The sequence below is a fragment of the Balaenoptera physalus genome (genome assembly GCF_965194825.1).
Source record: "Balaenoptera physalus genome assembly, chromosome: 14".
Classification (NCBI taxonomy): domain Eukaryota; kingdom Metazoa; phylum Chordata; class Mammalia; order Artiodactyla; family Balaenopteridae; genus Balaenoptera; species Balaenoptera physalus.
In genome coordinates this window covers 48,068,820-48,085,983 of record NC_138893.1, presented here as the reverse complement: position 1 = coordinate 48,085,983, position 17,164 = coordinate 48,068,820, and the positions used below count along the sequence as shown (strand labels likewise).

Genomic DNA, 17,164 nt, shown 5'->3' with positions numbered 1-17,164 from the left:
TTGGGCTCTGGCCTGCGGGGAAACAGGAGCGTAGCCCTTTCCCCTGACTCCCTGCCCCTGAAGGGTAGAGAGGGCCTGTGCTGCCAGCCCTGCCTTCGGAAGGTGCATTCAGGTGAGCAGACTCTACCTTCAGGCCGTGCCAGTCCCTCAGGCCCACTGTGGTCTGGAGGCCGGTGGCCTGGCGTCCTGAGACCTCCTCGGTGGATGTCAGTTCTTGGAGCTGTGGAGGTGAAGGGGGAGGGGTGTTTTCAGGGCTCACAGCAACTGTACTGCTCGAAGCCAGGCGGCCTCTGGATGAATGGTGCATCAGTTCATATGGGCCTGGGGCATCTCCAAGAGTCAGCTCAGTTCCCGCCAGGGAAGAGCTCTGGCTTGGGGCTCTGCCCTTGGGCTGGGTCCAGTTGGGGTGACCTTGGAGAGCAGTGGAGCGGTCAGGCCAGGGACACTGTAGAGATTTGCCACCAGCGCCCCTTACCTCCTAAGAAGGGGGGCCCCGAGCTCCCTCTCAATGGACCTCAGTGTTCTTCCTGCGCCACCACTACCCCTGCCACCCCTCCTACCCGCCTGGACCCAGAAGCCAGAGCGCCTAGTGCCCGCAGGCTCCTGGGGAGGGCGGCTGTGGCGGGACTCCCCACCACAAAGCATCTTTCATATGTGCCAAAGGCTTCAGCTACCTCAGGGAGGAGGGAGGAAGTTTCCTTTCACACCCAGGGTGAAGTCCAAGGCTGGAGTTGGGGGAGAGGTCCTGGGAAAACTGGGTCTGCATCTCGAGCCGGGCTGCCCCCAACAGAACCTGGGCACTGTCATTCTCAACGCCTCCCTCACCCCCAGCTCCAATCCATCAGCGAGGCCTCCTGGCTGTTCCTCTGAAATACATCTCAGATCTAGTTCCCTCCACACCATTGCCCAGCTCGGGTCAAGCCACCCTCCTCTCTTGTCATGCCCTGTCCAGCCTCCATGGGTCTCCCTGCCCCACGCTTGCTCCCTTTCCCTTCCAGTCTATCCCACAAGCTCAGCTGAGGGATCCTTTAGAAACAGAAATCCGATCACGGGGCCTCAGCCTAAAACCTTCAGAAACCTCTCACCACACCTAGGACAAGTGCTCACCCCTCAGCTTGGCCCATGACAATGGCACAGCCTGGTCCTGTGTGGCAGCCATGCTGAAAGCTCACACAGCCTCATCGACCAGGCTTCTCAAGGTGCCCCCAGGGGCCCAGTCCCTGCTTCCTTCTCCCAGCTGCCCTCTTGCTGTCTCACCTCTATCACACCTGAGCTCAGGTAACTGACCTGACAGTCATCTACACCTGAGTGTGAATTCACTGACAGTGCCACTCCTGGGGCACACCTGAGTGCCCGCTAAGCAAGAGTGAAAGGATTTGACCCTTGAAAAAGGATGTTTGGGCATCAGGTAAGCAAACAATTTATTTCCAGGGGAGAGAGGGTAGGGGAGATCAGGAATGTCACAGAGACTTGAAATCACTGGCCTCTGGTGACTTTGCCAACATGCAAGAAGATCCCTGGTTGCTCTATCGAACTTCTAGTTTAACGTATGCAATGCTGTGCCACAGTGATTAGCAAGAGTTACGCTAGAATCCAGCATTCTGGCTCCCCATCCAGGGCACATTTTTCTGCACATTAAATTAGGCAGACTGACTGAGACCATGAAAAGAACACATTTCTGCTTAGATTAGAGGCTTCTTGTGGAAGATACCCCAGGATACACTTCATTCGGGGCTGAGGGTTTGGGGTGGGCGTGCAGGAGGCTGATTCCCTTCTAGAATTATCTCTGGACAATGAAGACACATAGCATGTGGTAACGAAGTGACCTGACTCTTTCCCTGGTCTTGAACTCTGGGGATGACACGGGGGAAGGACTAGGGGGCCTGATCCACACTGACTTTCAAAAGTAAAAGGGGCCCTTGAGTGGCTGCCTCCAGCAAAGCTCCTTATTCCCAGCGAGACCTGGCAGCTCTGGAGCCGAGAGCTGCAAAGCTCGTGACCCTGCTCTGCTACCACAGCGTCGGGTCCAGGGACGCTCAGCTTCCTCCCATCTTTCAGCCCCAATCAACCATCTGGATCATCAGCCCTTCGGACACAATCTCCTTGCAGCTTCGCAAGTTACCACAGGGAAGGAAGGAGCAGCAGGAAGTGCATCAGGGCTGAACCGTGGAGCAGCCTCAGCACAGAGAGGGCGGGCAGGCACAGGGCAGCGCAACGGAAACCCACGTGTCCTGCAGCCGAGCCACCAGGCTTGCAGCACTGGCGCCTCTCCCTTTGCAGTTCACACAGCGCGTTGCAGGCATAACACGCTTGGACCACCGTCCCAAACCATGATTAACCCATTTGGTAGATGAGGAAACCGACCCCGGACGCCTGTGACTGGGCTGAGTGGCACAGCTTACACACGCGTGTGGAGCCGTCTCTTTGCCACAGAAGACATGCTTTGGAGTTCCTTGGTTCCACAGCTCCTGTCTGCCCGGCTCGCTGTGGCCCCTCATCCCCTACACTCCCCACCTGCTTCACACACTTCTTGCTGTTCTTAAACATCCATGCTCGGTCACACTTAGCTTGCTGGCTCCTCAGCCTGGCACCCCGAGCGCTGATCTGCCCACGCCTGGCTCAGTTCAGGTGTCACCTCTGTAAAGCGGCCTTTTGGGACCACCTAATCTCAGATGCCCCAGCCACATGACCTGGCTATTTTTCTTTCTGGCACTTAGCACTATTGGAAATTGCTTACTTGTTCGTTTGCTTCCTGACTCCCCTACTGGAAGGTGAACTTCCTGAGAAGAGTGGCCCAGTTTACCTTGTTCTCAGCTACATCACCAGTGCCTACAGCTGGGCCTGGCGTGTAGTAGGTGCTCAGTTAATACCTGCGGCAGGCACGAACACATGCAGCTCTTCCATGTAGCGTTCGGATGCCAAGAACAGGCCCTGGGAACCACCCGCCCCAGATTACAGAGTGAGAGAATGATTTGGGGAGGGAGGGGGCAGTAATTACAGCAAGAGAAGACCCAGCACTTCCACAGGAGGTTACAGGCAAGTTGCTTTTAAAACAGCACACGGTACCTCTCAGGCCTATAATCTTGTGGATCTTTTGAAAATCCTGGCATTACCAGCAGACCCTATTTTTTCTCTTTCATCACGTAGGTTTGCCTTTTCTTGCCATCCCAGGTCATCAGTGGGGCTCAGAAACCTCTCAGGTCCTCTCCCTTGAGGACTGTAGTACCTGCCAGCATCTCTGAGCCACTGATTCCCTTACAGCCTCCCAGGCACTTTGGGGAGGGCTTTCTCAGGCTGACGCCTGGTGGGGACAAGCAGAACTGCCTACAGCCCAGGGAGACGGCCAGCTCTCCCCGGCGCCATGGACCAGCTCTAGCTAAAGACATCCCTCCCCCACTGCTTCCTTCTGTGCTGGAACAAACACCGGATCTGCTGCACAGGGCTCTGGGGGGCAGAGAAAGGAAGGACCTGGAGACCGTGCTTGCAATTCACCCAGCACCCTCCTGCGCTGGGGCTCCAGACTGCCTCTTCACTAAGGGGCCGGTATGTAAACCGGTGAGCTGGTACCAAAGAACGAAGCATGCTTGCTTTCTAAAAATACACCCCTCTAAGCTTGTGAGGTCACGAGGCTGCCTGCACACTGGCAGCACCTCTTTGATTAAGGTGATAGGTTCACTTTTCTTCCTAAGCAATCTAGCTTCTCCACGCCTCACCAACCCAGGAGCATGTACACCTGTGGGTGGGACTGACTGCTATTAGGCTGAAGGGGCTTTCTGGAAGCTCAGAGGCCAAGTACCAGTCAGCAGAGAGACACAGATGGCTTGCGAGTGGGGGGAGACCTCGCGCAGCCTTTGCCAAGTGAGTTCACCTCTTTCTGCTCCGCTGCCTGGCTTCTGAAGCCCTTTGGTCCCTGGTCGCAGTGGTTTGCTTTTTACATCAGCAGCTACACACTCTTCTTCACTCTGTAATGACCATTTCCTCCCAGGGAGCCTCCTTGGGCTGGCAAAGTCAAGATATACAGGAAATCTACTCCAAACCCAGGATGGGCAACAGGAGATGGATTTTCCACAACAGTCTTCTAAAACAAGGCAGAAAGTTCCATGTAAACAGTAGGCTGCCTTGAGAGGCTGCTGACCCCATCATGCTTGGCCCAGTGTCCTAAAGACTTCACTTCTGTCCACCTCTCCCCAAAGCAGGAGACCCCAAAAAGCACCAGATACACTTGTTGTAAGACAAGTCTCTCTGGCTCTCTTGCATTTCTGCATGTCTTGTCAACAAAGCACTAACCGCCCTTTGTTCTGGATTATCTTTTCAAAGGTGTTTGTATAGCAAACAGCTTTAGAAGACAGAGGCAGGGAGCCTCTTGCTCTGGAGCAAACAGCAGGTTTGCATAGAGCCTTGGGAGACTGGGATAGTCTCTCTCCAGAGCAAATGGGGTAGGTTTGCTTACCGCCCATTATAAAAGATGTGGGCTCCTTAAGATCTGGTTCCTCTCCTATATTGCAACCCATTGCAGGTTGCAGGCATTGCTCTGGGCCCATGGGGTCATGCCCTATGGGACTTGGAGGCAATACTCATGCTGCTTGCTGTGCCATCATGAAGTCTTTTGTCTTTGACCCAGGAGTCTCGCGTTTTCAGCTGGCATCCACGAAACTGGAGTAAGCTAACTTAACTGGCTTACAAATAGGGTAAAATCTCAGATCTTTCCCAGTTGGTGGACTAGCTGTGCTCCCACTGGGGTCAACACCACTGCCCAATCTCTGAGCTCCAGGTCTGCCCTGTTTCCAGCAAACTCAGAAGAAGCCCCAAATTATGAAAATATACATAAACCAAAAAAAGAATTACTTAAAAAAAAAAGAATGCTCTACTTTGCAAAAGGACTTCTCATGTACCTCTTTAAAAAAGAATAGCATTTAGGACGCCTAAAAGATGATGTGATTTGTCCCAAAGAGCAAAATTTCACGGAAGTTTTCAGGAATAAGCCTTAATGTAAAACAAGGTTCATCCCTGCTTTTCTGTTGGAGGTGGGAATGCCAAGAGGTCAGGCCTGGAAGTGGAACTTCTCAGGGACTATTGTCAAACCACCGTCTCCTTCCTAAAGACCAGCTGGCATGCTTGCTTACTGGCCCTCTCTACCTCTTTACAATGAAATTCAATTACTTGGGTCTGTAATTGTAGTTAACTGAGTTGTGCCCACATCAATTTCCTGGATTTGATAACGTACGGTTGTTACATAAGGTATCACCACTGGGGGAAGCTGGGCAATGGGTACACAGCTCAGTGGCTACATGATGGTGGAAAGTGATCTGACCTGTCTTTAAATTGGGAATAATGCCACCTACCCTGTACTTTGGTAGTGGAATTGGAGGGGAGGAATACAGAGTGCCTAGGAGTTTTGCAACATCCTGTGAATCTATAATTATTTCAAAGTAAAGTTTAAAAAAATACTGTGACTTAAATCAAATAACTAATCTTTTTAGATTCATAATTAAATGAAGACAGTCAGGATTCTGTCAGATGAGCAAGCGCGTAACCATGTGAGCCTCAGATTCCCTCTCTTCTCTCAATTCCTCTGCTTTCTCTGTCATTTCCACCAGCTAAACGTCCATGAGCTCCCAACCAGGAGCCTGCAGCCAGGTGAGCCAAAGCAAAGCAGCTGGCCTAATGCTCCACAGACACCCCCAGACCCCATGCCCGGGCAGCAGAAATGCACATCATGTCCCGTCACCTCCAAAGCTAAAAACTGAGGTCCCTCTGGAGACAACAGGCGCTCTCCGCTTCCTCCCCTTCGGTTTCCCTTGCTCGGCAATTCCAGGCCAGGCAAAGGGCTGGCAGAGCTGTTCCTGAGGCTGGCTGCTAACCTCCCCGGGTTGCAGGAGCAAAGGCTGCTGGATTACCTCAGTGCCTTTGAGCTCTCTGAGGTTCTGCCAAAGTCATTGCTGCCAGGGCTTAGCCTGGGGGAATCAGCAGGTGCCTGCAGACAGCCTCTCCAAAGGCAGGGAGGTGGAAACAGAGACTCAAGCTGGTGTTAGGTAATTCGGTATACCTGTAGGTGCCCTGTCTGGAGCCCCTTACCGTTGACGCTCCCACCCCACGCTCTGTGGGTGTTGGCTACTAAGGGCTCACAGCTGCCCCTTCTCCAGGGACACGCCCTCAGGAGCACCTACCCATATTTCACACTTCTGGGAGAGGGCGCTGCTCACAGATCATACTGCTATGGGGAGTATAAAAGTTGTCCCCTAAGACGGGACAACTCTGTGGTGCCGTCCGCCCTCCAGAGCTCCTCATGGGGTCAGGCTGAGGCCAGACTTAGCTGAACCCACATCTCGGTCCAGTGTCTTCCCCTTCCCTGTGCTGCGTCCCTCACTGCCCTAGGATGTTCACTGGAGAGCAGCCCTCAAAAGTCAACTTGCCTAAGAATCCTCGTCTCAGGCTCTGCTTTTCGGAACCTGACCTAAGACAGGTAACATTCATCACTGCCCTTCTCTGAAACCCTCCCCTCCTGGGGGAGCCCCTTCGATTCAGGGTTGTGGGGTGGCTTGGGAATCCTCATGCCCACTCAGCCCTTGCTTGCTTGGCTCTGCTTATATTGGGTTGTTTTTCTTCAGTATTTTTCCTTCTTGTCCAAGCTAAGGACTAAAGTATGAAAGGGTTTGGTATTTCCTAGTGGGTGAGGGGAAAGCCAGGAACAGGGCCTGGGAGTCTCAGGGTAGGATTCCAAATGGCCAGCAATGTCCATTCTGAAGTCTTGGAGAGCAAGTGAGAAAAAGGGAAGCTTTGGAGAGAGCGCCCCACTGAAGGAAGGGGAGAAACACAGAAAAGCAGGGGAAAAGGAAACCTCCTTTAGGATGGGACTGGAGGGGGGCCAGTCCTCTAGACAATATCACCCACTATGCACAGGTCACATCTCTATGTGGGCAGGGTCCTGTGCCTTTTCCCAGGAGCTAGGGATGGCAGGGTGGGGCGGCACTTTCTTTATTAACACCTGCTACTTATTGAGCTTTTACTATGGGACAGGCACCGTGCAAAACACTTTACATGAACTCTTTTAATCCCCACCACAATCCTAGAAGAGGAAACTGAAGTTCAGAGAGGTCTCAGTCCTGCCTCGTGAAGCAGATATGTTTTCATCCTTATTTTCCAGATGAGAAAACTGAGGCACACAGAAGGCAATACAATTGGTAACCAACAGAGTCAGAGTTTCCGGGGTGAAGCCATACAGTCTGACTCTTGTGACTTTGTACTGTGGTAGCAGCAGGACATGAGCCTTGCACTTCACCCCACCCAACCCCACCCATCTTTCAAGGTCAGCTCCAGGTCCCCCTCATTCAGGAGGCTTTTGCTGCCTTGGGCTCACAATGAGCTCCTTCTCCATCAAAATTGGAATTTCACAGTGGTAGAGAGGGTCACATCTTGCCTTAAGAGCTCCTCTGATTAGGGAGTAGGTCTTGTCTCTCTCACTAGCCCGAGGGTTCCTTTCGATGAAGGAAACAAATCTAGATCTCCCTGGACTCTCCAGGCCACCACAGTCCCTGGCCCCGGGCACTTATTCCTGGGCCTGGCACAGGCTGAGCCCCTCATAAACACCCGCTGAGTGAATGATAGTGAGGCAGTCTCTCCCTGGAGCGCTGGCCACGAATGGGGGAAAAGCTGGTTCTTTTAGAGCAACAGGGAGCCTTCACACCCCGAGGCCAAGTCCACCCGGCACCAGGGCCAGGCACTGGCGTCCTTGGCTCTCGGACACTTGTGTCCACGGCATCCTAGCTGGGCTCCCAGGTCCTTGGTGGAGGACCATCTGGACTGTACTGGAGCAACATCTAAGGTCATTACAAACCTGGTGTTGGTCGTTCCAAATTCCCTTGAGACTCAGCAGAAAGCCAGGCAGGGGTGCAAAAGTCCCCCACGTTAACTCCTAGGCCAGGAACAGAGAGGCAGTCCTCTGCCTCCATGGAAGGGGTCCAGGGCCAAGATTCCCTACACCCTCACTGACTCATTCTGGTCTTATCTAAACTGGAGGATTTAGAAGTTCTTTGTAGCTAAATTGATTCTCTCCAACTTTAGCATAAGACTCGGAGGGCAGGCGGCAATGCCTTCTCTTGTCTTTCACTGTTTTTGAGGATGGGGGTGCACGAGGAGTACCTTTTGGAGAAGAACCACTCTCTGGGGGGGCTGCCTGTAGGTAGGTTTGCAAGTCAACAAGCAGGTACTAACCATGCGCTGGCTGCATGCCAGGGATTAATGAGATGTAGACCTGCTTCTTGCGATGGTCCCACTGATAGCTGACATCCGGGGAGGTCCAGGCCCAGCAGGAATGGAGGGTGAAGACCACCGTGAGGGAAGGTCCCCTGGGAACCAGCCCAACTCACTAGCCTGGGGAAAGGTAGGGGATGCGGAGACCCAGGAAGCAGCACCACCCACGTGGCTCAGGGCAAAGAGCCCAGTTTGGAGCAGGAGACCAAGTTCACACCTCGGCTCTGCCACTTTTATGGGCAGTTACTTAACATCTCTGAACCTCAACATCTTTATCCCTCAAGCAGAAATCATAATGCATGCCTCAGTGTGGAGATTTGTATACGATTACAAATTAAAAAGCACTTTGTAAGCTATAAATTCCAACACCGATTGAAGACGTCACAGTAATAGCAGGTTATGACACACCTGAGAAGATTCCCTCTAGATTACACAACATAATCAATTGCCTTAAACATGTTCCAAAATGGTGTGATGGTTAATGGCCTTTATGACCAGACAGACCCGGGTTCAAATCCTAACTCTGCCAACTCACAGGCCGTGTTACCTAAACTGTCAGAGCCTCAGCTGGATAATGGTGCCAGGAGGACTCGAGCAGGTTGAGGGGGAAGTGTGCTTGATTTAAGGTTACCTGTGATTACAACGGTAGCCAGTGGAAGGAGTTCAGCCTGCAGTTTTTCATCCTTTCATAGGAGAACTTGATCTCTCCATGCTTTTTGTAAAAAGGAAACCAAAGTCCCAGAGCCTGAGAAACTCCTCCTAAGTTACACGGCCCGGGGTGAGCAGAGGTGACCCTGGAGTGGTGGGAGAGGCCCCTGTGAAGACAATGGCCTTCAAAATCAGGGGCTTCTGATCCGCTGGGAGTTGTTAACATGCAGATTGCTAGGCCCACCTGGCCCAGAATTTCTGGTGTAGTAGTCAGCCTTTTCTTGGCCTACAGAATGTCCCTCTTCAGGGTGTCCCCCATCCCATTAGTGAGGCCATGAAAAGCTTACCTGGGAGGAAGGGGATGATTCTCTGCTTGGGGTCCTTCTGGCCACCTTCGATGGGAAACTTATCCAAAAGCTGCATCTGAGGAGCCAGACAGAGGAACAGGATTCAGAAGACTGGAGCGGCCCTCAGTGTCCCTTCCCCACTCCGCTCCACTGCTCCAGGGCCCCACTGTCCTCACACGGATGAGCGACGCCTCAAATCCCTCATTTCACAGACAATTAACAGACCACATGGGGCATGAGTGGGAGGATGCCAGAGCTCTCTACGCATCAAAGGGGGAGTCTGAACAATCTCAAGGAGGCCTGAGGGTGTAGAGGGAGGTGTCCAGAGATGACCCGGAGTGAGGCCAGGGTAGGGACCGGCAAGATTTCAGGCCAGGCTGCAGGTGGGGTTTCCAGAGACTTCTCCGGACCCAGTTGTTTTCATACGTCATATGCTGGGTGAGCCCTTCAGTCACCCGCCATCCTAATCCCTCCCGGGGCCAGGATGTGGAAGGCCCTCCCTGATGCTTCAGACAGACCACCCACCTTCCAGAACCGCTCTGCGGAAACAGACCCAGATGTTATTTTAATTGCAAAACCAAATCCAGCCCATTGCCCCCACTGCTGGAAGACCCCCTCCTCCGTTTCCTACCTTCCCACCCTGAGATTGCTGCTGTTTTTCCAGGGACAGACCCATTGGAAGAGTTTCCAGGGTTCTGGAAGAACAGCTGTTTTTTTCTTCTGCTATTCTGGGCTGAAATTCTGTATAAACTGGAAAAACACACAGGAGACAGGATGGACGAAGCCACAGCCCCTGTGCGTGTGTGGGGTTAGTCTGCCTTCCAAGGAGTGGGCGGGCAGGAGGTGGAGCGGAATGGAGAGTGGGATCTAGCCCCGCGGACCCAGCTGTGTGACCCTGGGCCGGGCTGCAAGCTTTCTCAGTTGGGCTTCAGGCGCCTCATCAGTAAAATGGGGAAGATCTGTCACATGACATCTGCAGTCCACTCCTTCTTCTGAATATTACTTAGTACTAATTGAGCGTCTACATAGAGCACTAAGAAAATAGCAGTACAGAGAAGAGACGAAGTCCCTGCCCTCAGGGAGTTTACATTCTAGTTGCGGGGAGACACACAGTAAACAAATATGTACTGTGTTGGGGGGAAACATGCTATGAAGAAAAATGAAGTAGGATAAGGTGGTGGGGCAGAACAGGAAGGAACAGTTATTTTATATAGAGTGGTGTGGAAGGCCTCACAAATCAATGGCAATTCGGCAGAGACCGGCAGGAGGTGAGGAAGCGAGCCACAGTGGAGGGGGAGAATGTTCCAGGCAGGGGAAGGGCCAGTGGAGTGGAGGCTGGAGTCGAGTGAGCAGGGGCCGGGGTATAGGCAATGAGATCCAGGTGGGGCCCGGGTCATGGAGAGGATGGCTTGAGCTACAGTGAAGTGACTGGGCCCCAGCGAGGAAGCAGGGAGACCAGTCAGGGGGCCTATTTATTGGCTTGGACCAAAGTGCTGCCTTGGAGGTGGTGAAATGTGGTCCTACGCTAGATTTGACACGTGTAGTGTATGTACGTGTGCACACGTGTGCATATTCCCATCTACCCACCCACTCACCCAGCTCTACAGCATGATTTTAGGATCCTCTCTTGCACAATCAAGATCCAACATACACAAGCTATTTACAGCCCACACGTGAAGGGCGGGTCATTGTCAGATTCCATTCAAAACAAGACAGTGACTGCACTGTTATTGACTTTCACTTCCCTGAACACAGTCTAAGATTTAACAAAAGCTGGCTCATGAGTTTTCAAACCCCAATGTTATAAGTCCACCTCTCCAACCTTTAATAACTGCCTGCCACGTGTAAATATGGACAATGGGCCATAACACTATAAACCTGTACTTAGGATTTTTTTTAATCAATAGATTTTCAAATAAATTCTACATGGAGTAGAACTCTTATTTTCTCCTCTCCCCATTTTCCTCACCCATATTCTATTTTGTAAATTTTATTTCTATATTACATAAGTAATTGATGTTCATTGAGGGGAAAAGCTAGAAATTACAGAAGCAGTAGGTGGTCAAAAAGAGAGCAAGAATCACTCATAATCCTTCCCCCTGAAAAAGAAGCATTAATATTTGGGATATATATCCTTTCCAGATGTTCTTACATGCATGTAGATAAAATAAGCTCATCAAGTACTCTCATTACAGTGTGTAATGACATTGTCCCACGTCAGTGACTACTTCCATATTGGCACTGTTTTTTTGTTTGTTTTTTTTTTAATGAGAGTTTTGCTCATTTATTCAAACAGTAGGCATTAGGGCAGGCTGTGGTAGAGGATGCAAAAATGGATCCCATTGTTCTTGTCCTGGAAGATTTGTCAATCCAGGAACAGAGATGAGGTATCCAAACAAAGACAATACAAGGTAAAAAGCGATAGGTGCCACAAGAGGGGTCTGTTCATTAATTCATTATCCATTCATTCAAGGAACATTTGCTTCCTGTCCCACATCTTATCCCAAAGGGAATGAAAGATGAATTAGGCAGAGCCATTGTCCCTGGGGTAGTCACAAACTGAGGCAGGAGGCAGAGTCATGAACAAGTAATACTAATGACCTATGATAGATGCCAAACTAGCAGGAAGTTCTAGGCAACGTGAATGTCCAACTCTGCCTGAGAATATCTGGGCAGACTTCACAGAGGAGGTGACACTTGAAGTCGATCTTAAGGAATGGATATGAATTCACCAGGAGACTGGATGAAGAAAGCATTTGAAGCTCAAGAACAGCTCATATAAAATCACAAATATGTGAGATGTTCTCCTGCTTAGGAAACATAAGAGCTTCAGTGTGGAGAGTTGGGGGGACTTGTGGAAGACCGAGCTACAAAGGTGGGTTGGGATGAATTGTGGGGAGCCTTGTATGTCATCCCCCAAAGATTTAGCTCCTTCTGTGGTCAGTGAACAGCCACTGATCCATATCAGCATTCTTAACTGTGAGGCAGAATGTTTCAAGGTTTGAATGGGTCGTGGTTGATTTACCTACTCTCTACTGTTGGATATTCGCTACTACACGTAATATCAGAGTGAACACCCTTTCCATGTACCTATGAACCTTTCTTAACATTTTTTCTATTTTTTGTTTCATCTCACTGAAACCTATGCAAATTTATAGGTGCCTTAAATCTTTTCTGGAAGAAGACTGAAGACAAATACATGGATATAACTAACACGTTGAAGGCCAGGCCTGAGGCCTTGGAGCAGCAGCTTCATAGGATTTCTGAGGAAGAACACAGAGACGATGAGGAGAAAGGCAGGCCCAGCTCATGCCCCGTGTAGAGCGATCTGCCCTCATCAGACCCCTTTTCTCCTGAAAGAAAGTGGCTTGCTGTGCCCGGCAAGCTGAGGGACTTACCCAAATTGCCCTATCTCTTTGGGGCTGGCAGGAGTTAGGCCTACAGAAACTTTAAGTTTCTGGGGCTTTCCTGGTGGTCCAGTGGTAAAGAATCCGCCTTCCAATGCAGGGGACGCGGGTTTGATCCCTGGTCGGGGAACTAAGATCCCATATGCTGCGGGGCAAATAAGCCCGCGCGCCACAACTACTGAACTCACCTGCCTCAACGAGAGAGCCCGCATGCTGCAAACTACAGAGCCCATGCGCCGTGGAGCTCGTGCGCCACGGCTAGAGAGAGAAGAACTCGTCTGCCACAACTAGAGAGAAGCCCGCGTGCTGCAATGAAGAGCCCATGTGTTGCAATGACAGATCCCGCATGCCTCAGCGAAGACCCCGTGTGCCGCAACTAAGACCCGACTCAGCCAAAATATATATATAATACATATATAAATAAATAAATGGTAAGCCTTTTAAAAAAAGTTATATTAAAAAAGAAACTTTAAGTTTCTTATCAGCTCTGACATGCATTTGTTCTCTGACTCCTGAATTCCTTTTCTGACATAAGATTCTGAGATTCTCACTAACAGTGCATAGGGATGGTGGTGCCCAGAGAAGTGGACAGGGGCACGTAAGATTCATGCATTCCTTCCTTTCCTCCCAAAACATTTGCTATGTGCCTTCTAGATGTCAGCCCTCTGTTAGGGGCTAGAAATAATTTAAACTGCTGGTCTATGGACCACAGTAGCAAAGCCCTAGAGCTGTCTCATATGGCAGTCACTACCCACATGTGGCTATTAAGCACTTGAAATGTGGCCCGTCCAAACAGAGATGTGCTGTAAGTTTAAAATATGCACCAGGTGTTGAAGACTTAGTACAAACCAAAAAAAGTGAAATATCTCATTAACAATTTTTGTATTGATTGCATGTTGGAATGATAATATTTTGGATATATCAGGTTAAGTAAAAATTAAAAATAATTTCACATAATTTTTTATGTAGCTACTAGAAGAATTTAAATTATATATATGGTTCATATTATATTTCTATTGGACAGGCTGCTCTAGAGCAAGATGGTTCTCAAAATGTAGTTTTAACTCTGCCCATACCTGACACCTTGGGGGAGGGGAGGTGTTTGTTAAGAATGCAGTTTCCTGGGCCCTACCCAGACGTCTGTGAAGCTTTGTTTTGGTGCTAGAGACTGACAAGCAAGTTTTGGAGTGACGGGGAATGGTGAGGCTGCATGAAAAGGATTCTGTGGGACCTGAAGGGAGAGGTCAGGGAAGACTTCCTGTAGGAGGTGAAGCTAGCTCTGTCTTGGCAGAGGGACGGTCACGTTCCCTGTACCTTCCCTGCCAAGAGCAGTCTGAACCCTCTCCGTGGGTTCACGTGCCTCCTGGAAGGCAAGGGTCGTCTGATAGCCCTGCGGATTTGAGTTTTTCCTCAAAAGGCCTTTTGAGGATGCTTTGCAGCTGGGCTCTCTCCCACCTCCTCCTTCTGTAACAGATATTCCTCTTCCCCCACCTCTGCCTTAGTCTGGGCCCCCTGAGGCCACGGCAAGCCCATCTGCTAAAAGTACTGGGTCAACGGGCTCTCTCCAGAGCCGTGAGCGCCCAGCTGACCTGCCACCCTCCCCCCTGGGCCTTCAGGTGCTGATCTCAGCACACCTGTCACCTGATCCCCCCCGCTACCGCCGAGCCTCGGCATCTGTCCTCCCTGTTATCTCCAGGGCCCACTGGCCACAGGAAGACGATGCACTGCTAACCAGATGTTGGTGACATTTTCTCTGCCCACAGGTGACATTTCAAAAAAAGCCAATCCCTTGGCTCAGACTCCAGAGCAAACCAAATACAGGTGGCCAGCTGAGTTTACTCAGTCGGGGGGCTCGCAAATCTGCCGCATTCAGCGAAGTGGCCCGTGCGCAGTATGGCAGAGTGGTGGGCGGTGGGATAAACATATGTGGCCACGTGTGATACACAGTCCAAATGTCACCCCACCTGGGGCGCCAGGCAGGCCGTGAAGTGGGTTCTGTAACCTGGTGGGCGCCTAATTTGCAGGACTGTGTCTGATAGAGAAAAGTCACATGAAAGGCTCAGGGAGGCTGTCTGATGAAGAGGCTGCCCAGACCTTCCCTGAGGAGGAAGCCTGGGTGTGTGGGCAGTGAGGAAGGAAGCTCCGCCCCGCAGAGAATTCTGCTGCAGCCACATTTCTGGGCAGGAAGTGCATTCTCCTGTCACTCCAGCAAGGGCCTGAGTCAGGCTGGAGGAAAAGCAGGGCCCGTTGCCAGGGTCCTTCTTAGAGTGAGAGGCATTTGGCTAAGGGAGCCCTCGGCAAGCACATGAGAACTCTGCAGCGTGTGCAGGACGCCAGGCTGTTTATCTAAGGGGTGGATAGTGCGAGAGATACAGGACAGCTCAGCTTCAAGAGCTGGCCCCAGCCAGAGAAAGCTGATTCGGCAGCTCTTCGTGGGCAGGGCTGAGCAGCAATAAACACTGGGGAGAGAGAAGGGTGGACCCCGGGCCCAGCTGGGGCACATCTGTAACCCAAGAGGCCAACTCCTCGCCCTTCTGAGAGGGTGGAGTTCCCAGCAACTCCAGTTTTGGGGCCCCAATGCTTGTGACCATTTCCAGCTCAGGAACAAAGGGAACGTTAGTTACTACAAGAGGCTGGTGGGTTCCCTGATCTAGAGATTCCCCGTACAAAGAGGCAAGGTCACTCCATCTCCCTGAGAACTCTGAGAGATCATGGGAAACCTCAGAACTGGTTTGTCCATCCTACTGACTTAGGGCTCACCAGGCCCTGTGTTAGATGCGGGGACACAGCAGGGAGAATCACGGAAACAGAGAGGGACAGTAACGATACATGTGACGTTTCTTAAAGTTCTCATCCTTTGTGGTCTGAAATGTACTTCCCCCATTCCCTTCCTTCTTTGATGGCCTTATCAGGCGACATCTACTCTGCGAAGCCTTTGACTGTCCCAGCCTAAGGTCACACCACCTCTCTTTGAATTCCAACAGCACTCCTGGTTGGTATCCCTATTTCAGTATTTCACATAGTCTTTTGAAAATTTTTTGTACATGTTCATCTCATTGTCCGCAAGAGGAGGTATCCTTCCCTTTGAATGGTCTTGGTGCCCTTGCAGAAAACCAGTTCAGGATAAATGTATGGGTTTATTCCTGGACTCTCAATTCTATTCCTTTGATCTATATGTCTATCCTAGGTCTGTAGGATGCCACCTTGATTACTGTAGCTTTGTATAAGTTGTTTTCTTTTCTTTAATAGACTTTTTATAGAGAAGTTTTAGGTTCACAGCAAAATTGAGCAGAGAGTACAGAGAGTTCTCATAGACTCCCTGACCCCACACATTCCTGGTCTCCCCCATCAGAATCCCAAACCAGAGCAGCACATTTGTTGCAACTGATGAAGCTACATTGACAGATAACTATCACCCAAAGTCCATAGTTTACATTAAGGTTCATGTTTGGTATTGTACGTTCTAGGGGTTTGGACAAATGTATCACATGTGTCCACCATGACAGTATCACACAAAATAGTTTCACTGCCCTAAAAAACCTCTGTGTTCCACCTATTTGTCCTCTTCCCACTAACCTGAGTAACCACTGATACTTTACTAGTTTTGCCTTTACTAGAATATCATATAGTTGGAATCATACAGTATATAACCTTTTCAAAATAGACTCTTTAATTTTTAAAATGCACAATATGCATTTAAGGTTCCTCCATGTCTTTTCATGGCTTGATAGCTCACTTCTTTTTAGCACTGAATAATATTCCATTATGTAGATGTGCTACAGCTTATTTATCTATTCACCTACTGAAGGACATCTTGGTTGCATCCAAGTTTTGGCAATTATGAGTAATGCTGCTGTAAACATCCATGTGCAGGTTTTTGTGTGGACATAGTTTTCAACTCATTTGGTTAAACACCAAGGAGGATGATTGCTGAATTGTATGGTTGGAGTATGTTTAGTTTTGTAAAAAACTGCCAAACTGTCTTCCAAAGTGGCTGTACCGGGGCTTCCCTGGTGGCGCAGTGGTTAAGAATCCGCCTGCCAATGCAGGGGACACGGGTTCGAGCCCTGGTCCAGGAAGATCCCACATGCCGAGGAGCAACTAAGCCCATGCGCCACAACTACTGAGCCTGTGCTCTAGAGCCTGCAAGCCACAAATACTGAGCCCACGTGCCACAACTACTGAAGCCCACGTGCCAAGAGCCCGTGCTCCGCAACAAGAGAAGCCACCGCAATGAGAAGTCAGCGCACCACAACGAAGAGTAGCCCCCGCTCGCCACAACTAGAGAAAAGCCCGCGCGCAGTAATGATGACCCAATGCAGCCAAAAATAAATAAATTAATAAATTAAATAAAGTACAGCTAAGAACATAGTCATGATCTGTGTGAGAGGATTCACCATCATGTACCCTAGTCCCTAATGAAGTTATTTTTTATGTTCCATGGGCCTCTCAACCTTGCGCATGTACCCGGCCCATGTGCTAGTTGCCCACCTCAGTCAGGGGTCATCATAC

At 50.4% G+C, this 17,164-nt stretch overlaps 1 protein-coding gene across 6 annotated transcripts in view; it reads right to left on the bottom strand.

Annotated features, from left to right (window-relative positions):
- SH3PXD2A (SH3 and PX domains 2A) overlaps positions 1 to 17,164 on the bottom strand; it is a 240,859-nt gene that overhangs the window by 142,758 nt on the left and 80,937 nt on the right. For 4 of the 6 annotated variants that reach the window (XR_014253455.1, XM_082425104.1, XM_082425105.1 and 1 more), the window contains exons 3-4: positions 9,246 to 9,321; positions 128 to 220 (exon numbers count right to left, since the gene is read on the bottom strand). Coding sequence is in view for 5 of the 6 variants with exons in the window: in XM_082425104.1 (XP_082281230.1) it covers positions 128 to 220; positions 9,246 to 9,321 (169 nt within the window). In the remaining variant the exon portion in view is untranslated. The remainder of the gene's footprint in view (positions 1 to 127; positions 221 to 9,245; positions 9,322 to 17,164) is intronic. The other 2 variants (XM_082425107.1, XM_082425108.1) reach the window with 1 other exon arrangement.